This window comes from Panthera leo, chromosome B2 (assembly GCF_018350215.1).
Source record: "Panthera leo isolate Ple1 chromosome B2, P.leo_Ple1_pat1.1, whole genome shotgun sequence".
NCBI classification, from domain to species: domain Eukaryota; kingdom Metazoa; phylum Chordata; class Mammalia; order Carnivora; family Felidae; genus Panthera; species Panthera leo.
The window spans coordinates 34,394,201-34,421,033 of record NC_056683.1 but is presented as its reverse complement, the minus strand read 5'-3'; the positions used below and the strand labels follow the sequence as shown (position 1 = coordinate 34,421,033).

At 41.7% G+C, this 26,833-nt stretch overlaps 2 protein-coding genes across 9 annotated transcripts in view; one reads left to right on the top strand and one right to left on the bottom strand.

Moving 5' to 3' along the window:
• Nucleotides 1-13,037, bottom strand: part of MAPK14 (mitogen-activated protein kinase 14) — a 74,686-nt gene extending 61,649 nt beyond the window's left edge. For 2 of the 6 annotated variants that reach the window (XR_006202564.1, XR_006202563.1), the window contains exon 1: nt 12,480-13,028. Coding sequence is in view for 4 of the 6 variants with exons in the window: in XM_042938563.1 (XP_042794497.1) it covers nt 12,480-12,595 (116 nt within the window). In the remaining 2 variants the exon portion in view is untranslated. Of the gene's footprint in view, nt 1-12,479 lie in introns of all 6 variants that reach the window. The other 4 variants (XM_042938563.1, XM_042938564.1, XM_042938561.1 and 1 more) reach the window with 4 other exon arrangements.
• A 123-nt stretch (nt 13,038-13,160) lies between these two features.
• The window catches only part of SLC26A8 (solute carrier family 26 member 8), an 84,870-nt gene continuing 71,197 nt past the window's right edge, over nt 13,161-26,833 (top strand). For 2 of the 3 annotated variants that reach the window (XM_042938559.1, XM_042938558.1), the window contains exons 1-2: nt 15,382-15,483; nt 25,190-25,376. In XM_042938559.1, coding sequence (XP_042794493.1) covers nt 25,192-25,376 — 185 coding nt within the window. In that variant the 5' untranslated portion in view covers nt 15,382-15,483; nt 25,190-25,191. Of the gene's footprint in view, nt 13,381-15,381; nt 15,484-25,189; nt 25,377-26,833 lie in introns of those variants that run through there. The other variant, XM_042938557.1, reaches the window with a different exon arrangement.

Sequence of the window (26,833 nt, the reverse complement as noted above, 5' to 3'; positions counted from 1 at the left end):
TTCACTTAGACGTGCAGTCTAAAAACCCAAACTGGGGCGCCTGAGTGGCTCAGTTTGTTAAACATTGGACTCAGGATTTCGGCTCAGGTCATGATCTCAAGGTGGTGAGATCGAGCCCCACCCACTGCTCTGGGTGCAGAGCCTAAGGTTCGTTCTCTCTCTCTCTCTCTCTCTCTCTCTCTCTCTCTCCTGTTGTCCCTCCCCTGCTCATTCCCCCTCCCCTTCTAAAAAACAACAAAACAAAAACAAAACAAGAAAGAAAATAAAATGATTTTTGTAAGATATTTCTTCATTGAAGCTTTAAAAGTCGCAGTGGAGGGATGTCTGGGTGGCTCGGTCAGTTAAGCCTCCAGCTCTTGATTTTGGCTCAGGTCATGATCTCATGGTTCCTGAGATTGAGCCCCACATTAGACTCTGTGCTGACAGCACAGAGCCTAGTTGGGATTCTCTCTCTTTCTCAAAATAAACAAATAAACTTTATAAATAAGTAAATAAATGCCACAGTGGTGTCTATTACCATATTTTTTTTACTTTATTTTTTATTTTAGAGAGAGAGAGACAGTACAAGCAGGGGAGGGGCAGAGAGAGAGGGAGAGAAAGAGTCACAAGCAGGCTCCATGCTCAGTGCAGAGCCCGACGTGGGGCTCAATCCCACCAACCTGGGATCATGACCTGAGCTGAAACCAAGAGCCCAATGCTCCACCAACTGAGCCACTCAGGTGCCCCTGTTAACGTATTTTTTTTATTGCAAATGCAAAATGATACATATGCATCAAGAACAATAGTTACGTCATATTGATTACAAAAATATTACATGTGGATTATTTTATTACATGTGGCATTATTTTCCCAAGCCCCATTAGAATGTTGTCACCATGGGTTTATCTTCTCTACTTTTGTGTTTGAAAACTTCAGTAACAAACGTTTTGAAGTTATCATTAAATAATTTTTAACTGCATGCAAGCAAATATGAAATAAACTAACCATGTTACATTGTAACTGTTTAGTATTACAATCAATGAACTTTGCTTTGCTACTACAATTAAAAGGCTTTTACAGTAATAGTGCTGATAGGCTTCATATCCAGAAAAGCACCCTTACAAGTATATGCTATGAACATGAGTATCTATAGATGCATGTAACAGGCATTAACGTGCCTTCACAATTTTTGGTTTGCTTAGTCTGTGACTCTCCATCTTATATGACATATATTTTACAGTAACATTTAATGTATTACCCCCAAATTTGGTGGCTTAAACAAGATTTATTATCTCACAGTTTTTGTGAGTCAGGAATTGGGGAGCAGGATGCTGAGTGGTTCTGGCTCATAGTCTCTCATGAGGGTGCAGTCAGGATGCTGGCCTTAGTTGGCTACAGTCATCTGAAGGCTTGACCGAGGCTGGAAGTGCCACTTCCAGGATGGCTGCCTTACATGGCTTTGGCAGGCCTCAGTTCTTCGCAATGCGGGCTTCTCTTCGGGACTGCTTGGGTGTCTTCTCAGCATAGCTGCTGGCTGTCCCTGAAGTGGTGGTTCTCAACCGAAGGCAGTTTTCCCCCAGGGGATATTGGATAATGGCTGAGTCATTTTTGCCTATTACACTTGAGGGGGGGTCAGTGTTGAGGGGACTGGGGAGGGGGGTGCTATTGGCATCTCTGTATGGGTAGAGGCCAGGGATACTGCTAAACATCCCTCACAGCAAAGAGTTATCTGGCCCAAAATGTCAATAGTGCTGAAGTTGAAAAACTGCTCTAGGGAAACTCATTTCAGAGAAACGTTCAGAGAAAAGAGCAAGATGGGGGCCACATATCTTTTATGACCTACCCTTAGAAATCACACTCCATCATTACTACACATTCCATATATTAGAACAGTGAGTCAGTAAGTCCAACCTTCACTGAGGGTGAAGATTATGAGCTCCACCTCTGTAAAGGAGAAGCATCAAATAATTTATGGTCATATTTTTAAATCACTAAACAGAGTGACTTGATTTTTTTAAACAAAATATTGGAATTTTCGAGATATCTCAGTTACTTTTGGGAATATTGTATTACTTAAGAATCTTTTTACTCCCTAAGAAAAATCACTGGAATTCCATTTAACAAAGCTACTTTTCATCCTAGTGAATGGTCTCTGCGGGATTTTGATGCTCTAATCTCAAATTTTTCTATTAAGCATAAACGTATGCGGTGTGATACAGAGAAAAGTAAACTAGTAGTCAAAAGATCTGAGTTCTAGTTTTGGTTCTGGCACTTCCTAGCAGGTGATCTCAGACAAAGTTTCTACAAGCCTGTTCCCAAATCAATAAAATGGGGGTATCACCAGCTCTCTTTATCTCACAATGCTGTTTTGAGGTTCAAATAAGATTATGTGACTACTTTACGAACTATAAAAGATAGTTTTAAATGTTTTAAGTTGAGGGGTGCCTGGGTGGCTCAGTCAGTTGAGCGTCCGACTTCGGCTCAGGTCATGATCTCACAGCTCGTGAGTTCAAGCCCCACGTCGGGCTCTGTGCTGACAGCTCAGAGCCTGGAGCCTGTTTCAGATTCTGTGTCTCCCTCTCTCTCTGTCCCTAACCCACCTGCATTTTGTCTCTCTCTCTCAAAAATAAATAAACATTAAAAAAAATTTAAATGTTTTAAGTTGAAATAACATGCTATTATCAAATAGTTTCACAATCAGCTTCCAGCATGGGGTTTAACACATAGTAGATTCTCAATATGTATTTTTAGATCTCTTATTCTCAAATCTGAGGTTGAGTAAACCTCTGAGATAACAGTAAAATAGAGAAATTAAAATATAATTGAGGGACCAAATCCTTGATCATTTGTTGTCATGATATGGATAACTAAAATATAGTTTCCTCAAGTTAAAATATACATTATTCAGCAATTAGATAGGATCTAAGACTACAATCAGCAACATAATGTAGCCAATATTTTAGACACTGAACTAAAACAAAAAACAAAAAAAATCCCTTTATTATTTGTTTCTCCTTCCCATGAAGGAGAGCAGAAGCTATAGGTGATCTGTGTATCCTCCAGTACCTGGAACATAATGCAAGATTAATAAATACATAACAAAACAGGTAGTTCCTGACCTCAAGAAACTGAGAAATCTAGCTGGGGAGTCAGAATAAATACTCACATAAACAAATCACTGAAGACTTTTAAAAGCAATACATTTGCTTCTTCCAATCCATTCTACACACTCCAGTCAGTATCAATTTTAAAACACTTTTCTCTCGATACTTTACAACTCAAGAAACTTTAACAGCCCTCCATGGCCTAGAAAAATGCAACTGCCTTAGCCCTACTCCAGACCTAGTTCTTCATTTCTGGGTGTAGGACCCAAGTGCCTACAAATGATTCGGAAGTATAACCAGAATCTACAAAAGCTCCACAAATGATTCTGAAGTACAACCGGAATGAGAATCACAACTGGGTTCACCCTACCTGAGATATTCTTGCTGTCAAGCTAGTCCATCTCATAGCTAATTCTCTTAGTTATGTTTTCTCCTGTTACCTTAAAACATTCCCTCTCCTCCTCTCCAAATACTACCCATCTTTCAAAATAATCTTCAAATGCTTTTTCTTCCATGAAACCACTCAAACTACAAAAGCCCACAACGCACCCATACCTCTAGACACATCAATACCTTTTTTATATACACAGTTCACTTATATTTTATGTCTACTTCTTTTAACATTGATGGACATTTAACACTAATGGATGACCAACAGATTTTCTTCACTACAGTAAATCCAAAGCATAAACGAATACATATACACACACATTTCTAACTCTCAAAATCATGCTGCCTTAATATTAGTTACAGAAACCTTCAGGTACTTGACTCATTATATGATTGCAGTTTTCATGAGCACTGTCATTTATCAGTGCCAATGAAAGCTTCCTTCAAACATCACCTCCATATCTCTTAGGATGAACCATATAAGCTTATAACATCAATCTATTCGTAGGGTAGTTAGTGCCACATTTGAGATCATCCTCAAGCAATGTGTAGAAAAATTATCAAGGGAAAGCATGAAACATTACATTTCAATGGACTTGAAATCCAAAGGGTTAGATATTTCTGAGATAAGGTTTGGAAATACAAATATGGACATACAAGTGTATGAGCAAGGCTACTGTTAAGATTGTATCAGATGATGAATTCAAAAAGAATATGCACAGAAAGTATAGTTTTTCTGTCTTTTTGGAGGTGGAAGGTTCAAGTTATCCTATCTAGTTTTTCCTCAGGGTTAATCAATCCAAATATGTAGGGTTATATAAGTAGGTCTCAACAAAGGGTGATTTGTCCCCAGGGGACATATGGCAACGTCTAGAGACATTTTTCGTTGTCACAACTGGAGGTTGCTACTGGCATCTAACAAGTAGGGTACAGGGATGCTGCTAAACATCCTACAATGCCTAAGAGCCTCCCACCAACAAAAAAAATTATCTCACCCAAAATGTCAATAGGTTATATTATATTTGGAAATGTAAACACAGCTTGATAGATGTTCACAAAACTGTCTGTTTTCTTAATTTGTTATTTTCCTCCCTTTGGTTCCCTTTAGCATCGATATCATTTAACTTATTGAGATTGCTAACCTCAAAGGAGATCATTCAAAGCATAAAGAAGGCACTTAGGACGCTAAACTAGGATAGAAAATGAAGTAAGACAAACGTATAATGTCAAGAAAACTATTAGAAGTTTATCAATATAAGATGTCAACATCGATATTTCACTTCGACTTAGTACTAAAATCATTAGGAAGCCTAATTTTATTACACCAAATGAGGAAGATAACTAAGATTTTCCGAGCATTTGGTAGCCTGGAGCAGAAAACGTAAATAGAAACTATTATGCAAAAGTCTAAGTTCAAGAGGCTCAAGTTAGCTAAAGCCCTACATGGATATGACAGAAGAGGGGGGTAAAAAAAAAAAAAGAAAGAAATAGCTCTTGGGGATATTAAGAATAAAGCATTTATTTCTGGGGATAAAGTTCTTTTTACCACAGGAATGAGGAAATACAAAAAAGAATTCGATATTACACTTGCATAACCCAGACACTTCAGGCTGAATGTCACAGGACAGACTAAGGGCATGATTAAGGGCACCATCCCAAGTGGAAGTACAGGACTGGGTTAAGAATCTAAAGGACCTCTACCCTCACAGTCCCTTGCTTCCCCTAAAACACAGCCTCCCTGAGCCCTAGGCAGATCAAAAGAAGAAGTTCTGACCTATTGTGGGCACGTGCTGATGTCATCACTTTCTAGATGTGAATCATCAGATGAAAAGGCTTCTCTGACACAGATATCCAATACATATCCTTACACAAAGTTGCCTTAGATATAAAAAGTGACCAGTATATCACTAGAGTCAAGAGAGACACAAAAGAATCTAAAAGAAAATTTCAAGGGAAGCAGTAGAAACCTAAAGGTAGATATGAGATGGCAACTTAAGTGAAAGGATGCAGAATAGAACAGCTACCGAGGACATCCAAAGCAATCTCTGAGGAACCAATGTAAACGTGTCCCTTTTAGACTGGTATGTTCAAAAGCAGGCACCCTTCCTGCTTTTTCAGTTTTTTTTTTTTATCTTTATAAACACAACACCTAACACAGTGCTTAGCACTGCCAATATTGAATTAATGAATTCAAGAAAACAAAGGGGACAGTTGGTATGCTTTTTTGCCTTTTTTTTTTTTTTTTTTTTTTTTTGTGGCATGGTTGTGTGTTGTGTGATGCCTACACTCTGGACCATAAGCCTGCAAAAGCAACCAATGCATACTTGTGGGCAGACTGACAGTAAAACACACATACTCACATACCTTCCTTCATGTCACAGGCACAGTGACAATACCACCAAGGCCTAGAGGTTTTGAGGAAAACAAGGAAATCTGTAACAACATCATTCAAAGTAACAGGAGCCAACGTGTTCAGGGTCTAAAGTTACTCAGACAGCAGCTAGACAAAATAAACATTTGTTCTATTACCTTTTTGTTATGTTGCCATGGGAATCTGTGTTTAGGAACACTTATTTTCCGCAACTAGATGATAGAGCAGTAAAAGGGGGATAGCTCCCGTGAAAGAGGAGAGAAGCCTGTATCTATAAAGGCAAGGAAGACAATAAATCCTATGGGGTTTTGTAAGGTCACATACATGCAGGATCTTTCAATCTATTCAAATTAATCGATCTATTTCAATTCATTCAAGTTAACAGAGACGGCTTTGGAGCCTCACAGCTAAAACATTAGTAACAGGTAACAGTCATCGGGGGAAGGTGGAGGAATGTAAAGCAGATGCAGAGCCAAATAAAACAAAAAATAAATGAGATCTGCAATGCTGAAGGCAGGTAAAATGTCTTTTAAAATATGACCCAATAGTACGAAAAAACCTAGAAGCCCAAAGAAGTTAGAAAACATTCAACCTGCCAGCAGGCTAATCTTCTTTTGTCAGCAGAAGTCTAGAGCTAATCTCTTTGCTCCCTTCCTTTTGGCAACAGAAACCTGAAAAAGTGAAATAAGCCCATGTTATTTAAAGAGCTGGACTGGAATACCCTGAATTTCTAGGGCCCAACAAAAGTACTGGCTCCAGTACTCAGAGCCTTCTGGAATGACAGTTGTGCGCATGGGTTGGGGCAATGCACCAACTCATCGGACTCCCCCATTCTACCCTGAAGTATTATTAGCACCTCTAATGGGTGCTAACAGTTCTTACAAAAGTTCTTATAAGGCCAAGTAAGGTCCTTCGTGATCCCTGTGCATCTGCAGCCCCTCCACCCTCTTCTACTACTGTTTGGCCCCTGGTTCATTCAGTGCTAGCCAGACTGGTCTCCTAGCTATTCTGGAGAAAGAGGCCTTTGCCTCAGAGCCTTTGCAACTCCTGATCCTTCAGCCTGGAATGTTCTTCCCTCCACACCCAAGTCCAACCAGTGTTCTAGATCACTTCCTGCAGGTCTTTGCTCAACTGTCACTTCATCATCCAGGCCCATCCTGACTATCCTGCTTAAAAGTGCAACACAGCCATCCCAGTAATTCCTCTCCTTACCTTGCTTCATTTCCCCCACAGCACCAACCATCTGACATACTAAAAATTTTTTTAAATTTATTATCTACTTCTACTTTCATCCCTCTTAGAATATAATTTCTTATGGGCAAAAATTTTTGTCTGATTGTTCATACTCCATTTCCAACACCTGAAGAACGACCCATACATAGTAGACGCTCAGGGTATCAGTATAACACACAGTCCTATCCTCAAGGAACCCATCTTTCTTTCCCTTTGCTTTCACAATCCTTACAATACTCTAAAGTTCAGATAATGGCACTAAAATCTATCCATTTGTCCATAGTCAAAACTTAGGGGTAATCCTAGACTCCTCTCTTCTATACTCTTTCTCCCCCACCTTCCACCTAGGAGCCAACAACTCAGAATCCAGGACCCATTTGTCAAAAGTGCAGAATTTACAGACCACCATTTTCCTCATTCTTAAAAATAAATTCTTAACAGGTTGAAATGCTGGAAAACCAGCTAATTTTATAAATCTTTAACACACATGCACTTAATTTATGAAAATCCCTGAAAGCTTTATTTACAAAAAAATTTTTCAAGTTTAAATAGTTCTCTTTTTGTTTTTGTTTTTTGTTTGTTTCTCTTGTCCTGAAAAAACATGCGCGTGACTTCTAACTACATGGCAACCATGAGAGGAAATCCCTAGGTTCCAGGTCAGGGAAACTCACTTTACAATGAGGTTTTTATTGAGCATTACAGTAATGATACCTCTTAGATAGGAACAAATCAATACAAAATTTCACAGTAAAAAGCAAAAATCTAATGTATTTTCAAAAGCCTGGATAAGCAACTATTTCTATAGTTATATAACACAAATATGTACAGATAGTCCCAACTTTACAAAATGCACATTGAAGAATTCCAAACCAACAGGATTCATAAATTCAGGAAATAACTATTTGCACTAATAATTACTTGGGGGAAAAAATGTAATCTGGGCAATGAGTTCATTTTTGGTCTATCAATTCTGAGGAAGAGGGGTAACTTTAATAAGTTAGGTCACTACCCCTCAGATCACCTAGGCAATGATGGTGGTAGGATTGGAGCTGTACAGTCACAGCTCTATTGCAAGTGACTCAGCAACCCTTCTTCACAAAAGAAGAGGGAAGGACAAACAGCACAAGAGATGTCATCACACAACCTCAGCAGCTTACATGTAGAGAAAAGACGACTTCTAAAGTGTCGAAACCCTAGAACCAAATCCAAGGTACCACTGGCAAGCAAGCCATTTCCTTCAACGGATGAATCTCGTTCTTCACCTATATAACTAGGTTAATAACACCAGCCTTCAGAGAGCAGGTGAAGACTGAACGATAATGCTCTGAGTGAAAATACTTTATAGTGTAAAATCCCATACAAATGTCAATGTATACTAAAGTGAGAGTGATCTAGCCCAGTGAATTTTTCCACCTTTGGATCCTAAGCCTCAGGGGCTCAATGCCATGTGCACTGTTGCCCATGAAAGGCCAAAGTCAACACACAGATCACCTCTGAAGCTGAGCTAGAGGGAAATCAAAAACAGAGCACTCTTCAGTATCAAGAAATTAAACTGGCAGAACTGAAAAGCCAGAGATTCAGAATACTCTTATTTAAAAATGTGAGCCAGCAGAAAAGCATCAGTTAAAAAAAAAAAAAAAAGGATTCAATAAATAAAATACGACTTTATAACAAACTTGACTGAATTCTTTCTTAAAAGTCTTTATATATAAATAATATAAATATTTGCCACTATCTTTAAATATTTATTGGTTGGTACTGGTAACATGCAGCCAATCACCTTGCTTTTGGTTACAAACAAAAGCAAACGGGAAGAAAGATCAGCATGGGCCTATTATCACCACTAGAAAAATAAAGGGCATGCCCCCCTTACTGATCAGGAGTCAAGAAAGTCATCTTTGCATAGTCAACAATGATGTATATTCATTTATTTGTGCCCTGGCTCATCCTAAAAGGAAAAAAAAGAAGATTAAAAATGGTGAATGGCTAGTAACACTAAAACTTAGCTTTGTTTATTTTTATTATATTTATGTATATACAATCTTGTTCCACAAAGCATTCAGGAAGCTGGATTTGATATCTTAGTAAATTTTGCCATCCTCTTACTAAAAATCTTGTATGTGCTTTATATACTGATGATAAATATAAACCACATATCAAAATGCCTAGAACATAGTAAGCAATCCATAAAATGTAGTTATTATTCGCATTAGGCTATAAGCTCTCCGAGGGAATGGATTACCTCGTTCTGTCTTGTTCAGGGCTCTATCTCAAGAAACCTAGCCCGTTACCTAATCCGTAGTTGGTATTCAGTATTGTTGAATAAACAACTGAATATGACTTAAGAGTAATTCTCAACTCTCGCCTATTTTATGGCTGCCAGTGTTCCACCTCCTCTAATCAACAGCAAAGGTCTGGAAAAACCATACCCAGAGGAAAGGCATTTAAGTTCCTGTTTATATTTCCTTAAAGTCACCACAAAGAGTCCCCCCTTCTGTCTCCAAACCAGAAAATCAATGCTTCGCAACAATGTATTCTTAAACGATTTTGCTTCATTTCCCCTCACTGACAATGCACAAAGTTCCTTAAAACTTCAAGACTTGGTTTAGTTCCCTTTACCCCCTAAAAAGGAAGGGCATATTTATAAAACCTTATCAACTCTCAATTTCTAGTCTGATTCCTTGATCTTTGATTCATAGTTGGTTATCATACAGGCTGCTACTTGCTTTTTTACTATATACTTAGTACAAATTAAAATAATGAAAATAGGCTTAATATAAGAAAACTTTTTAACTTATACATCAAAGCGTATCACACTTCAGAGCAATCAAATTAGGAAACTGACACATATTTTAGTGAGGCTGCATTCCTTGAAACACTTTCAGAGATTCTTTTTTGGAACAGACTTCAGATCCAGTTCTACGAGTCACACAAGAAATTCTGTCATTACTTTACAGTTACAACTCCTATTTGACCTAAAACTGTATCATCAACTTGAATGCCTAATCTTTTTCACCAGATGTGAGTACAAACTCTCTTATTTGGATTCAGTTTGATTTTGTTATTCCCTAAAGTCAAATCTGCTCCCAAAGGATGAAGGTAGCAAAAAATAACACAGGCTCCAGAAAGGATACTAAAAGAAATTAAAAAAAAAAAAAAAAGTTTTCTGCAACACCCGAAAAACTGCTAATTGAAAGAAAATCTTCATGTAACTCTGAATGAGAGAACACTTACTTGTAAATCCAAATTTTGATATTTTCAATCCAAAATCAGTTACATTTATTTACAGTCAATTGTCACATAGTATCAGATGTATATTCCTCCACCAATATACCATAGGTTACACTTCCAATCCCTTGGGGAAATACTACTAAAAAACAATGAACAAGCTCTGCCTCCCTGTAAAAACACTTAAGAAACTTAACAGTGGAGGTCTCTGAGGAAAGGAATAGCAAGGTTGGGGAACAAGAAAGGAAATGAGGCTTTTCAATGTGGAATGTATTACCTATTTTTAAAAATCTGTTTAACAAAGTACTTCAAAGTGTCAGAAACTGCAGGCTTCTGTAAGCCAGAAAGCATAGTACTAAAGAAATGTAAAGGTCATTTTAATGACACTTTACTGTAAATCTGGATCTCTAGTTCCAGTGCAAAGCTGTTCATACCAACAACAGGAAAACTGCAAGCAGTTCTTTTGAAGTTCACTCAACTCCCCATAGTTAAGATATTCTGCTTTACCATTCCATTAAAGTTTAAGCATCATTGGAAACAAAAACTTGGTACTACAAAAATTAACGTGTCAATTCAAGAATGAAAAATAGAGGTAAAATAATCAGCTATTAAAGGAGCCACAATCCAAATACATCTTTGAAAATGAGCAAACAAATAACACACACACATATATGTGTATATGTAGTAAAATGTTGCAAATTCCCTTAAAATGTAAACTGTCGCACTATAAAAATGGGGAAAGATGTCAAGGTGGTATCATCAGCAACTTAACTCAAGCAGCTTGAACTAGAAAATGCAATATGATCTGTTGCTTGACACAGTTGCACAATCTCAATTACCCAGAAGATTCTACCAAACAGGAAATTCATAATGTGACTTTAAGAAACACAGGAATTACAAAGATTAACACGTCCAAAAGCCTGGAGTTTGTTCCAAAACAAAAAAATAATTTTATAAAGGCCCTTTTCAAATGATGCATGCGCATGAATACATGAATTACTCTCAGATCAGCAGCTCTCAAGACACAGTAAATCTAAACTACAGTGTATAAAACCTAAGTTAGTGAAACATTTCGGATCCAGAAGTTTTATATCAATTTCATTTAAAACACACAATGTGAATGAAAGCTGAGATGTGTCTCTTCCTTCCTCTGGGTTACATTCCATATCCTTATGAAAACCATGGTGTACCTCACGCTACAAATGGAGACAAGTTCCCTGCAAACTCTCTAAGGGACTTTGAAAACACAGTTATTCGCAAGATGTCTTGCAATTAAAAAAACAACATTTACAATACCTCCCAGCATTGTCAACAACTTTTTGACCTCGAGCGCGTCCAACGGGTCTGAATCTCACTTGCTCCAAAGGAGAAAACTGTTTTGTCAAACAATACCTAAATGAGCAGCGGTATGTGACTAATCAGTGAGGCCGCCAGTTTCTCAAGCTGCAGTATTCTTGCAGGCACTACCACCCACCCCCACTCTGCGAAAAGGAAATACGCTTTCAGCCGAATCGGAAACACACCACTCAAGCTGGCACTGGGCTCGCCGAGATAAAGTCGGTATTTCGGGCTCTATGGGTCGCTGCTGATTCAAGTGCGAATTCAAAAAGAATGCTTCTCAAAAGGAGATTTCGAAAGAGGTTTGCAAAAGAAGTCGGGACAGAACGCCCTTCGTCGTCAGTTTTGTTCAGACGACCGCGCTCTCCCGGTCGAGCTTTGCCCTTCTGCTTCTCCCCGCAGCTCCCTAGGGCTTGTCGTCTGCTTAGAGGGCACGCTCGGCGCCCAAAGCGGGAGCACCTCCGGAGAGGGTCTTTCTGCTCCATGCGGGCAGGGAGACCCCCGATGAGACACCCCCGCCTCCAGGCCAGCCCCCGGAACAGAACCCCACCCCCCACCCCCAGCCGACAGGCGCAGGGTGCGAGCCAGGGCCGAGCTCCGGCACCACCGCCCGCCGAAGACCTGCATCTTGCACACAACTGACCACCTACCTGGAGTGCAGAGTGAGGGGTGCAAGGGGTACAGGGAGTGCAGGGCAAGGGTCGAAGGGCAGCGATGCCCTCCCCCAAGGAAAATTCCTGCCGCTTGGTGCATCGCTGAGCTGTGGGGGCAGGCCTGGCTCTGGGGCATTGAGGGCCACCCAGCCCCACCGCAGCCCCAGGCCGGGTGACACTCACCACACGGAGCCATAGGCACCGGAGCCCACCGGGGACAGGTTCTGGTAACGCTCCGGCACCTCCCAGATTGTCTTGTTCAGCTCCTGCCGGTAGAACGTGGGCCTCTCCTGAGACATCTTCCAGCGGCGGCCGCGGGGCTAGGAGGTGGCCCTAAGGGGCCCCGCCTGCGCCCGCACCGGCTCCCCGGCCCTCGTCGCCCGCCTGGCCGGGCGGGGGACCCGGCGCTGGCAGGCGGCGCAGGTGCTGCAGACGCGACCCCGCCGAGTCCCGCGCCCGCGCGGCCCCTGTCAGCCGCAGCTGCTGGAAGCGCCTCAGCGACGGGGAGCGAGCCCGGCTGAGGGCAAGGGCACGCTCCGGGGTTCGAGGCTGCGACCACCACGCTCCCCCTGCACCCTCTCCCCCACCGGGCCGACTCTAGACTGCGCCGCGGGAGTACCGCTCCAGCTGCAGCGCCCGCTGAGGTTCCAGTGGTCGCGGTTCCAGAGCCAGCGAACAGGAGCCTCTGGCCGTAATCTCGCGAGAACAGCTCCCGGGACTCTCAGCGAGTCGAGATTTTACCCAATATGGAACCCGCCCACGGGAGGGGGTTGACGACGGGAGAGGATGGGAGGAGTACTTCTCGCGAGAAAAGAGCAACAGCTGGCGACCAGAGGCAGGAACTCTCAGGGACTGTTCTTAAGGGCGCGAAGGCGGACCCGGGAAGGAGGGATAAGTGGGCAACACATGCCGCGTGCGCCCCACCGTGGTCACCGGGGCGAATGCCTGGTTCGGTGCTGGAGAGCGACAGTGACTAATAGGGTGTCGGCAAAAGAACCGAAAGATCTTTGAACTGCGGGTAGTCACCAACAGCCGAGCATCTGCTCAGTGGAACCCTTAATTTCCAAGAAATACATTTAAAAAGGTAGGTTCTGGCCAGAAAGCCGTTGTATTCCATCCGTTCAAGGACATATGGCTTATTCTTCGGAATTATGACGAAAACTGTCCCCAAAGCAAATATTAGCCCTGCATGAAGGCTGAGGTTTTTCCACACTCTTAGTGGTTCTTAAACTTTTATGTGCAGAAGAATCATTTCGGGTGCTTAAAAATGCAGAGTCCCAGGACGCACAGGGAGTCTAAGAGTATAGGGTCGGTGAAGGCGCCAAGAATGCGCATCTTTACAATATGCCCCAGGCAGTTCTGATTCAGGAAAAGTCTCCGGTATCTCCCTTTGAGAAGGATTTCTGAAATCATTACTCTGAGGATTTGAAACTGAGCCCTGCTCTGAAGAGCTTCCAGCGAAGATGATTTTAAGCATTTGATTCACTCCTCTCAGATTAAGGAGTAACAAGGCAGAGATTACACTGTTTTATGGAAGTGTTGCATTAGGCAAGTCAATTGACCTTTCTTGACCCTAGTTCCAGTTTCTGCAAAAAAAAAAAAATTCCTGCCTTACATTCCCACCTAACAGGGTCATTTGTAAAGCTGAACAAGATAATAAAGTGTAAATGGGCAAGGTATTATAACCCCATACCTACCCCCCACTGTTACCAATCCTATTCCTTTGTTAAAGTTTGTTCCAATCTCTCTTAGAAATAACTAGATCCAATCCAGGACACTTCTCAACACTTCCCATGATTATTCTCTTTGGTGTTATGCTTCCCTTGGAGTGCTCAGATTTTGCTTATGCTTGTCACAGCATCTAGCACAGTGCCTAGAACATAATAGGTACCTCATAAATATTTATTGAACAAATTATGAATAATGAGCAGGATCTCCCTTAGGAGGTGGTGCAGGATCCTTAGTTCTCCTCAAAGAAAACAAAAACAAAAACCAGAGTCGTGGATGATTTGTGGAAAGTCTTTCTTGGGGGGGATTGTGTGGCTTAGCCTGGATTCTCTTGCCTAGGAGGACATGCTGCTTGAAAATGTCCCAGGACAACCTGCAGGTTAGGGAGCTTTCCAAGAAAGAATGAAGGCTGAAGGAGGAAATGAGAGCAAAAATGTCACTGAAAAAAAAAAAATGGCAAGTGGGAGTGGAAAATCAAGGAGATGAATGGACGATGGAATCCTACGGAATTCATATAATTATCCAACAAATTGGGATGGTGAGGTGAGAGTGACTGAAAGGGTAAAGATTCAGGAGGCAATCCATTCACTCACTCCTTCAACAAATCTGTACTGAATGCCTCCTAGGTGCGGGGCACTTCCGATTAATGGGGATCCGCAAACATGCTGCCTACATGGAGTTTACAGTAACAGCAGGGCAATCATCCAATCGTTCAACACAAATTTATTGAGCACTTACTGCATCTACCACATTGTTTAGGCACGGATAATACAGCAGTTAATGAACGAGATGAAATTCCCCGCCGTTATGGGGGTGACAGTTTACAAAAAGGAATAGGTCCAGTGAATGATGCGTTACACACTAACACAGTAATCGAGTCAAGTCTAAAACTGCAAAGGGGCCAAGCAGGAATACAAGGCATAGTTAGAGACAGTGACAGGGACTGAGTAAACTTCAGAAGGTTAAAGGGCAGGGAGCAGAGCAAGAGACTTGGGCTGGAGAGTGTCCTTCCGTGGGAGGAGCCAGGCTAATGATGGCAGAGAGCTAGGGTTGGAGACCTGGGTGACCTTATAGCCTCAGTTTTCCTTGTGTGTCTTCCGACCTGACAAGGTCGTCGCGTGATTTAAGTGAATTACTGTGTGCGGCGTGCCGGGCACGAGGGCTGGCATCAAGAGGACCCCCAATCAAGAGCAGTCAAACCCCAAAGCAAGTGGAGGCCTGGGTGGCACAGATTAAAGGGCTTCCCTGGCCCCAGGAGCCCCCGCTCGGGGCTCCGCACCGTAGCTGCCCTTGCTCTCCTTCCTCGCCCCCCTCTCTGGTGCCCCGCCCGCCAGAATGCCCTCGGGTTCGGCCGCAACGGCTCGGGAACGGCCGGCGTCCGCGTCTACAGCGCCGCCAGCCAGGCCGCAGCTGCGTGGGACCTCAGCGTCCGCCCCCGCGTCCCCGCAGGGAGACCCAGGTGGAGCCGTGGCCGAGAGCCGCCCGGGGCCGGGGGCTGCAGGGTGGAGGCGGGCGCGGGCGTCCGGGTGCGGGGCACCAGCCCCGGTTGCCCTCCGAAGTCCCGGGGCGGGGGCTGCGTCAGTGGCCGGCAGGGCCCGGCGCGTCGCGGGCGCTCAGTGTTTGTGGCATGAATGAATGACGGTATCCCTGAGAGCTTATCTCTCAGAGGTATCTTCTCTGCTTGATGAAAGGCCGCCGAACCGCAAGGACAGGGGGCGATGCATGCGATTCGCAATCGGAGCCTTTCAAACTCTTTGGTCCGAGTTGCCAGAAGCCCCAGAGCTGAGCTGCAGCCTGATCCTCTCGCTACCACCGTCTGTCTCCTCCTGCGGCCCCACTGCCCAGGCACGCCTTCTTCTTTCAGACCTTACCGCTCTGTTCATTTTGTTCTTTCGGACCGCGCCCCCACTCCCACCTGCCATGGCTCCCTTCTCTTTCTCTCAACTCCTATTGATGTATCAGTGCCCCCCTGTGAAGCTTTCTCCAACATCCTCACCCTGACAATGAGTTTCTCTCCAACACACCCCACTGGTCGCATCGAAGGTAGTTGTGTATGCGTTTGATGGCTGTCGACCCAGTCCTCAAGGCTCTTCATCCGCAGCCACCAGACAGCATAACTGAAGGATACTAAAAGCAGTGCACCCCGCTTGTGCCTTTGCTATATCCCAAATACATTCCCTATAAAAATGGAGGTAGTAACGGGCAAAGGGCTGTTGTTTCTGATGAAATTACAAATGCTTATTTGAAATTTTGGAAGTGGATATTACCTTACCATGATTATAGAGAATATAGGAAAGATGACAGTATGAGGCGAAAGATATTCTTGCAACTAAACTAAGGTTCAGGATTTCACATCTATCAATCAGGTTAATAGTCAGAAATTTGGGTTGCATTTAAGTTTTTTATTATTGGCCTTTAAAATACTTTCAACATATTATGTAAATGAATCAACAGATGGTTGATAGGGGTAGTTTGGGGGATGCAGGGGCTAGGTCAAATGTGCCTTTTTTATTTTTTAATGTTTATTTATTTTTTGAGACACAGAGAGAGTGCAAGCGGGCAGGAGCAGAGAGAGGGGCAGAGCATCCAAAGCAGACTCTGTACTGACAGCAGCTAGCCCCATGTGGGACCCAAACTTGTGAACTGTGAGATCATAACCTGAGCGAAAGTCGGACATTCAACCGACTGAACCACTCAGGTATCCCAAAAGTGCCTGTTTTTAAAAAAACATTTTTAAAAATGTTTATTTGTTTTTGAAAGGGGGGGGGGGAGAGAGAGACAGAGACAGCATGAGTGGGGGAGGGGCAGTGAGAGAGGGAGACACAGAACTTGAAGCAGGCTCCAGGCTCTGAGCGGTCAGCCCAGAGCCCGATGTGGGGCTTGAATTCATGAACTGTGAAATCATGACCTGAGCCAAAGTGGGACCCTTGATCAACTGAGCCACCCAGATGCCCCCTTTTTAACTTTTTTTTTTTTTTTGCTTATTTATTTTTGAAGGAGAGAGAGACAGTAAAAGTGCCTGTTTTTAACAATGCCCCCAAATTGAGCATGGGAAGACTAACCAAATAAATGATAAATAAATAATTGGCTATACTTACAGCAGTCCTCACACTTTATTGTGTAGCAGAATCACCTGGAGGTTTCTTAAACCAACTGCTGGCCCATCCGCAGAGTTTCTGATTAATTAGGTCTTGCTAGGTGGGACCTGAGAATTTGCATTTCTAACATGTTCCCAGATTATGCTGATGCTATTTGTGTGGGCACCAAGTGTGGGCTACACAGATGAAAATAATTTGTTGGTAGTGAAGCCAGATGCCCAGAATCACGTTTGTAGAAAAAGAAAATGAAACCCTAGGAACTTCAGACCCATAGACCACCCACCTAAATATTTTGTCTGATGTCAAGAAGCATCAGGGAATTGTTTTCTAAGCAGACACTTAGCTTCAAGATTATGGGTGGAACTTAGCATGTTATTGATCACACCATGTGCAAAGACCCGTCACACTGATGCCCTCAGGAGTCAGCAACAGAGACCCCCTCTTGCGTTGTGTCTCAGCTGAAAGGTCATTCCCATCAGTGTACTTTGATAACTTTTTTCTGAAATGCACCACCTTCTCCACACCAAACTGCATCTGCCACTTGTAAATAGGAGCTTCTTATCATCAGAAGTGTCCTGCTAATGCATGAAAATCAACCAATAGGGTTCCTATGAAATCAAGAAAGACATAATGGAGCTGCACAAAGTCTAGAGATGACTGAAAAAAAAAAAACAACCAATAAGGAATCATGTGTTTTATCTTTATCATGTGATGAGTTCTTTAAAGACAGCTTTCCTCCTGTCCCTCCTAACCAGCCTCCCTGTGGTCCCTCCCATGAGTGATGACTTTATTACTTTCCCCCTAAGCTACAGTAATAATAATGGTCTCCAACTGGACTTTCTGCCTCAGTCTCTTTCATTTCCAGCACTGTCCAATAGAACTTTCTGTGGTGATGGAAATGTTTTATACCCGCACTATTCATATTCAGTATGGTAGCCTCTGCCCCATGGGGTTGCTGAGCACTTGAACTGTAGCTAGTGCAACTGAAAAACTGAAGCTTTCATTTCATTTCATTTTAATTAAGTTAAATTTAAATAGCCACAGGTAGCCAGTGGCTACCATGCTGGATAGTATAGCTCTAGACCATACCACTGACACTTTTCTTGCCAAAAAGCACTTCTCTGTGCATATTACTAGTCCTGCTCAAACACTTTCTTTTTTGTCATAAGTGTACTCTTTGATCCCTATCACCAGTTTCACACATCCCCACGACCCCCTCCCCTCTAGTAACCATCAGTTTTTTTCTCTACAGTTAAAAATCTGTTTCTTGGTTTCTCTCTCTCTCTCTTTTTCCTTTGCTCATTTGTTTCCTAACTTCCACATATGAGTGAGATCATATGTCTTTCTCTGACTGACTTATTTGGCTTAGCATTATACTCTCTAGCTCCATCCATGTTGTTGCAAATGGCAAGATTTAATTATTTTTCATGGCTGAATATATATATATATATATATATATATATATATATACACACACACACACACACCACATATATATTTCATGGCTGCATACACACACACACACACACCACATCTTCATTCACTCATTCACCTATTGGTGGATACTTGGGCTGCTTCAGTAGTTTGACTATTGCAAATAATGCTGCAATAAACAGAGGGGTGCATATATCCCTTTGAATTAGTGTTTTTGTATTTTGGGGAAATGCCCAGTAATGCAATAGTGGTTCTATTTTTAATGTTTTAAGGAACCTCCATACTGTTTCCATAGTGGCTGCACCAGTTTGCATTCCCACCAACATCCCTTTTTCTCCACATCCTTGCCAGCATTTGCTATTTCTTATGTTTTTGATTTTGGCCATTCTGACAGGTATGAGTGATATTTCATTGTGTTTTGATTTGCATTTCCCTGATATTAAGTGATGACAAAGATCTTTTCATGTGTCTGTTGGTCATCTGGATATTTTCTTTGGAGAAATGTCTGTTCATGTTTTCTGACCATTTTTAATTGTATTACTTATCTTTGGGGTATTGAGTTGTATCCCTTCTTTATATATTTCAGATACTAATCTTTTTTCAGATATGTGATTTGTAACTATCTTCTCCCATTCCGTAGGTTGCCTTTTAGTTTTGTTGATTGTTTCCTTCACTGTCCAGAAACTTTATTTTGATGTAGTCCCAATAATTGTTTTTGCTTTTATTTCCTTTCCCTCAGGAGGCATAGCTAGAAAAATGTTGCTACAGTCAATGTCAGAGAAATTACTGCCTGTGTTCTCTTCAAGGATTTTTATAGCTTCAAGTCTTGCATTTAGGTCTTTAATTCATTTTGGGGTTTTTTTAAAAAAATGTTTATTTATTTATTTTGAGGGAAAGAGAGAGTGAGAGAGCATGTGTGTGAGTAGGGAGGGTCAGAGAGAGAAAGAGAGAGAGAATCCCAAGCAGCCTCTGCGCTGTCAGCACAGAGCCCTATGTGGGGCTCCATCACACGAACTGTGAGATCATGACCTGAATTGAAATCAAGAGTCAGATGCTTAACTGAGAGCCACCCAGGCACCCCTTGAGCTTATTTTTGTGTATGGTGTAAGAAAGCATCCAGTTTCATTCTTTTGCATGTTGCTGTCCAGTTTTCCTGACACCATTTGTGGAAAAGACTTTTTCTCACTGTGTATTTATTCCTCCTTTGTCAAAGATTAATTGACCATATAATTGGGGGTTTATTTCTGGGTTTTCTATTCTAGTGTATTGACCTTTGTATCTGTTTTTGTGCCGGTACCATACAGTTTTAATTACTATCACTTTGTAATATAACTTGAAGCCTGGAATTGTTATACCTCTGGTTTTGGTTTTCTTATTCAAGATTGCTTTGTCTATTTGGTGTCTTTTGTGGTTCCATACAAATATTAAGATTGTTCTAATTCTGGGAAAAAATGCTGTTTCAAATACTAAGTAGCTAAAAAATCCAGGTTCAACCCAGCATTTTAGGCCCTCCAGGAATAGGCCTCAACCTACCTTTTTGGGCTTGACACTGACTTTACTCCATCTACTAAATTACTTGCTTTATATTATCTCTGTAATTTTATCTTATTTTCTTCCTGAAATACCTGGTTCTTCTCCCTGCCCCCAGTTTAGACAGTGCAGAGCTCAAATCATATCCCCCCTCCCCCAGGAGGCCTTTCTCATCCCCCTAGGTTGGAATTATTAACCCCACTCTGTAGGTCACATGGTATTTGGATGTAGCATTTTTTGGAGCCAGAAAGATGGAGTTCAGGCTCTGGCTCTGCTATTTGACTCTGAGAAACTCAAACTAAACTCATCAGTAAAATGGGTACAATCAGTATCAGGAAAATACTACCTCTCTTGAGAGGATGTGTGTGAAGAACCTGCCAAATAGCAGGGCAGCAATAAATGTTAATACCTGTCTTTCCCACTTCTAAACTCTTACAGCACTATATTTTGGGATTTTTATTCTACTAAACTACAGAGTCTTTGTTCTTTTGTATCCCCAGAGCACCTAGCATTCAGCAAATGTTTGTGGGATACTAAATTAATTGACCACAGATGAAATAGTAGGTGAATTCTTAAGTCACAAATGAAGGCCAAGAGAGACACCTGGGTGGCTCAGTCGGTTAAGTGTACGCCTTCAGCTCAGGTCATGATCTCATGGTTCGTGAGTTCAAGCCCTGCATCAGGCTCCATGCTGACAGCCTAGAGCCTGCTTCAGATTCTGTGTCTCCCTCTCACTCTCTGCCCCTCCCCTGCGAGTTCTCTCTCTCTCTCTCTCTCTCTCTCTCTCTCTCTCAAAAATAAATGAACATTAAAAAAATGTTTTAAATAAAGGAAGGCCAAGAGTACATATGGTAGAAATTTATAAAATTGTGAAAATAAAAGCAGACAGACCTATCCAAACTTAGTCTGGTAGATGGGGGCTACCTCTCAAAATATCAGTGATGTAGATTGAAGACAATAAAATGAAATCTTACTTTCTGTAAGTGAACTAGTGGGATACAATACCTCCAAAGGGTGTGACAACAGAAAACGTATACACTTTAGCGTGGAAAGAGAGAGAAATTCTTGGGGGAAAAAGCTCTTGGTGCAAAGGCCACACCCTGATGGTCCATTGGCTGATTTCTGGCCTGCAGAGGTGTTTTGTTCAATGGGATATGTAAAGTGATGGACAACACTTCCAAGTCAGATAAAAATCTGAGATAAAAAATTATGGCTTCTCTTGAAAAAGATCCAATCTGTGGGTACCTGGATGACTCAGTCGGTTAAGCTTCTGACTTCGGTTCAGGTCATGACCTCACAGTTCCTGAGTTCCAGCCCCGAGTTGGGCTCTGTGCTGACAGCCTGGAGCCTGCTTCAGATTCGGTGTCTCCCTCTCTCTGCCCCTCCCTCTGCTCAGTCTCTCTCTCCTTCAAAAATAAATAAACATAAAAAAGTTTTTTTAGGGGCGCCTGGGTGGCTCAGTCGGTTACGCAGCCGACTTTGGCTCAGGTCATGATCTCACGGTCCGTGAGTTCGAGCCCTGCGTCGGGCTCTGTGCTGACAGCTCAGAGCCTGGAGCCTGTTTCAGATTCTGTGTCTCCCTCTCTCTGACCCTCCCCCATTCATGCTCTGTCTCTCTCTGTCTCAAAAATAAATAAACGTTAAAAAAAATTAAAAAAAAATTTTTTTTTAAATAAAGAAAGGAAGAAAAAGATCTGATCTGGTCATGCTGGGCCCCACGTGACCCATGCCAGCTGGAAATGAGTAGCCTTTGGTGCCTCTGTCAGCTCCAGTGTCCCCCCACCCCACCCCCCACCCAGTACCTCGATGGGCATATATTGCCTGCTTCATGCCAACCCCACCTTAGTGCCATTTTCAGGAACAAAATGCTGGATTCAAGACCCTGGACCCAACCCAGGATGGCAGTTTTCATCATCTCATTATACTCAGCAGGTTACTGGGCTCTCTCAGTTGCCAGGAACAGATACATTCCAGTAAAGGAAGCTTGTTGTAAGATTACATAGGAAGGGGCGCCTGGGTGGCTCAGCTGGTTAAGTGTCTGACTTCATCTCAGGTCATGACCTCACAGTTTGTAGCTTCGAGCCCTGCACTGGTCTCTCTACTGTCAGCAAAGAGCCTGCTTCAGATCCTCTGTCCCCACCCTTCGTCCCCTCCCCCACTTTTTTTTTTCTCTTTCTCAAAACTAAACATTAAAAAAAATATTACATGGGAAAAGTAAGGAAGACTGGATGAATATTCCTACAGGTGGGGGAAAGAAAGGGAAAAATATTGCTTATTTTAACGTACAGTTCTGTTTCTTTCTGTAAAAGACACAAATTACTAATTCTCTCTTGTTTTTTAATTTTTAATTTTTTTAAAATTTACATCCAAACTAGTTAGCATCTAGCGCAACAATGATTTCAGGAGTAGATTCCTTAGTGCCCCTTACCCATTTAGCCCATCCCCCCTCCCACAACCCCTCCAGTAACCCTCTGTTTGTTCTCCATATTTAAGAATCTGTTTTGTCCCCCTCCCTGTTTTTATATTATTTTTGTTTCCCTTCCCCTATGTTATCTGTTTTGTCTCTTAAAGTCTTCATATGAGTGAATTAATATGGTTTGTGTCTTTCTCTGACTAATTTCACTTAGCATAATACCCTCCAGTTCCATCCACGTAGTTGCAAATGGAAAGATTTCATTCTTTTTGATTGCCAAGTAATACTCCATTGTATATATATACCACATTTTCTTTATCCATTCATCCATTGATGGACATTTGGGCTCTTTCCATGCTTGGGCTATTGCTGATAGTGCTGCTATAAACATAAGGGTGCATGTGTCCCTTCGAAACAGCACACCTGTATCCCGTGGATAAATGCCTAGGAGTGCAATTGCCGGGTCGTAGGGTAGTTCTATTTTTAGTTTTTTGAGGAACCTCCATACTGTTTTCCAGAGTGGCTACACCAGCTTGCATTCCTACAAATTACTAATTCTCTTAAGTGATACATTGTAAAATACCTCTTCCATCCTCTTTTATATTCCCCAACCACATTCTCACTTTATTGAATTGTGATCTTTAATTCACAGGACTGGCTATACAACACACAACTGCTACCCAGTGCTTTGAAAGTAAAAATACAATATTGGACTATGGCCCAATCAGTTCACTTTTCAAAAATCTCGGTTTTATCACCTATAAAATGGGGATAACAGCAATATTAGGATTGTTGTGGAAATTACATGAAATAACTCGTGAAAAAAATTGAGTGCAATGCTTGGTATATAGTAAGTGCTCTATAAATATTGGTGATGATGATGATGATAATAAATGAGCATTCTGAAGGAAAACAACATTGCCGACACATTAAACTTGTTTTCAGCTTCACCTATAAAAGAACTACTTGGGTAATCTACATATTTGGAGTATCTTATAGCTATGTGATATGTGTGTGTGTGTGTGTGTGTGTGTGTGTGTGTGTGTGTGTGTACACACTTTTCCATATTTATGTGGGAAGCAATTTAGAGTTTATGCTTTTTTTATTATTCAAAAACATAGATGATCAAGAATGACTGGGGCACCTGTGTGACTCAGTCAGTTGAGCATCTGACTGTTGATTTCAGCTCAGGTCATGATCTCATGGATCATGGGTTCAAGCCCCATGTCAAGTTTTGCACTGACAGTGGGGAGCCTGCTTGGAATTCTCCCTCTCTCTCTCTCTCTCTTCTCTCGATTTGTCTCTCTCTCTCAAAATAAATAAATAAAAACTTAAACAAGACTGTACTTTCTTCCACAAATGAATCTATAGCTATCCTCAGTAACTCCTCCTTCTCATTTTCTTTTTTTTTTTTTTTAATATTTGTTTTTGAAAGAGAGAGACAGAAGGAGAGAGAGGGAAGGAGAGGGAGAGAGAGGGAGAGAGTGCAAGCACAGGAGGGGCAGAGAGAGAGGGAGATAGAGAACCCCAAGCAGGTTCCAGACTGTCAGCACAGAGATGGACACGGGGCTTGAACTCATGAACCATGAGATCATAGTCTGAGCCAAAAATCAAGAATCAGACACTTAACTGACTGAGCCAATCAGGGGTCCCTCCTCATTTTCTTAAAAGAGCAGGATGAAAAAAAAGAGCAGGATGATATAGATTTGGTTTTTAAGTTTTTATTATTTATTTTTGAGAGAAAGGGGTGGGGGAGGGGCAGAGAGAGAGGGGGACAGAGGATCTGAAGTTGGCTCTGCACAGACAGCAGAGAGCCCAATGCCAGGCTCAAACTCATGAATTGTAAGATCATGTCCCAAGAGCCAAAGGCACATACTTAACCCACTGAGCCACCCAGGTGCCCCAGGATGATATAGATTTTTAAAGTTTACTGTGACCCTTTGAGACTGTGTGTTCCAACCATGTTATTTTATGCATGAAACTGAAGGAAACTGAAACTCAGTTTCTGAGAAACTTAAGCCCAATAATACCATTAGTTAGAAAAACAGCCAAGGCTGGAACCCCAGTCTCCTGATACCCTGTGCAGTGTTTTTTCTGCTACACTGTGGTGCCACTAACTGGGTACTTGACAGTCATTTAAGAAATAGCAATCTTAAGTATCAGGCACTATTCTGGCACCTGTGGACACAACCATGAAAAAAGTCCTGCCTCTTGGGTTTAGACGAATGGACAAACATTGAATCAGGTCCTGACAAGTGCTATGAAGAAAAGGAAAGGATAAAGGGAAGATGTTGTATTGACCAGTTAATCTTTAGTATTTTTGGTGAAAATTGGAGGTGATACTGACTTTTACCTCTTAATCACTTCCCCACAACATAGCAACATAATTGAATGTAAAGAAAACTAGGCTTCCCAGCAAGACACTTGGGCTTTAGCCCCAATTCTAATTATTAGACAACCAAGGCTGTTTAACCTTCTGTGTTTCTCCATTTGGAAAATGAGATTAATATATGCCTTGAATTTTTTTTATAGGGTGGTTTTGAGTATAAAATTGTACAAGAGAAAGTTTTGCAAAACAGCATTGTTATGCAAATGTAAAATATCATTATATGGAAATTCTATTTCCATAAAAGTGTACTGAGAATCTAGATTAAAAAAAAATTTTTTTTTATATCTTTCCACTCAACCAGAAATGATGCAACCAGAGAAAGACTTCCAGGGTTTTGGCTTTAAACGTAAGCAAAATTCTTTTGCCTATGACGTCCAGCGAGATGTGTACAATGAGGAGACCTTTCAACAAGACCACAGAAGGAAGAGCATTTCCTCTGGGAACTTGGATATTGACATCACTACCTTCAGACACCACATCCAGTGCCGGTGGGTGTGTGGGGTCATTCAACTGCCTCCAAGCTGTCAGCACCAAAACTCTATTCCTCTGGTGATGACTTCTGTCTTCTTCCTCTGAACTCCTGTCATCAGGACCCTTAGTTTACTGTGCAATTTTTCTTCAGTCACTTGTTTGTGGTTTGTCTTGTAGCACCCTCTTGATTATAAATTTCTTGGGCATAAAGACCTTGGATGCCCCCCACAGCATCTAGGGATGATATTTAATAAATACATTGTTCGGTTAACCACTATTACCAGTTTCCTAACAAGAAGCAACTGGGATGGACTAATTAATGGTAGCAGAATGGGATCCTTCTAACCTCATAGCCAGTGGTGCCCACCAAGTCCTTGTAGTCGTACAACATAGGACTTACCCCCCTGATACCCAGTGTGATTGTGTAAGTCCGAAGTTGAGGGGCTCTTAACCTGTTTTTGTGCTGCGAGTCTTTTAGCAATCTAGTAAAGCTTATGAACATCTTTTCAGAATATTTTTTTTTTACTTTTAAAAATTGTGGTAAAACACGTATCACGTAAAATTGGCCGTTTTAACCCATTTGAAATGTACAAATCATGATGTTGTGCAACCATCACCACTGTTTTCAAAACTTTTTCATCATCCCAAACAGAAACTTTGTACCCATTAAGCAATAATTCCCCATTTCCCCCTCACCCTACCCCTTGGTAACCTCTCCTCTATGTTCCATCGCTGTGCCTCTTCTAGATATTTCCTTTTCTTATTTAAGTTTATTTTGGGACAGCGAGAGAGAGAACACCATCAGGGGAGGGGCAGAGAGAGGGAAAGAGAGAGAGAGACTCCCAAGCAGGCTCTGCACTGTCAGCGCAGAGCCCGACGTGGGCTCAAACTCACAAACTGTGAGATCATGACCTGAGCTGAAATCAAGAGTCAGATGCTTAACAGACGGAGCCACACAGGCCCCCTTGATATTTCATTTAAGTGTAATCACACAATTTTTGTCTTTCATGTCTGGTTTATTTCACTTAGCATAATGTTTTCAAAGTTTATCTATGCTGTAACCTGATCAGTACTTCATTTCATTTTATGGCTGATGATATCCCATTGTGTGTATATATCACATTTTGTTTATCTCTTCATCTGTTGATGGACACTTGGGTTGTTTCCACTTTGGGGCTATTGTGAATAATGCTGCTGTGAATATTGGCATAGGAGTATCTGTTTGAGAACTTGTTGCCAATTCTTTAAGGTGTATACCTGAGAGTAGAATTGTTGGATCATATGGTGACTCTATGTTTAATTTTTTGAGAAACTACCAAACTTTTTCACAGTAGTACACTGTTGTACATTCACACTGGCAATGTACAAGTGTTCCAATCGCTCTGTGTCCTCTTCAACTTGTGTTATTTTCCATTTTTTAAAAATAAAGTCATCCTACTAGACATGAAGCGGTATCTCATTGTGGGGTTTTGTT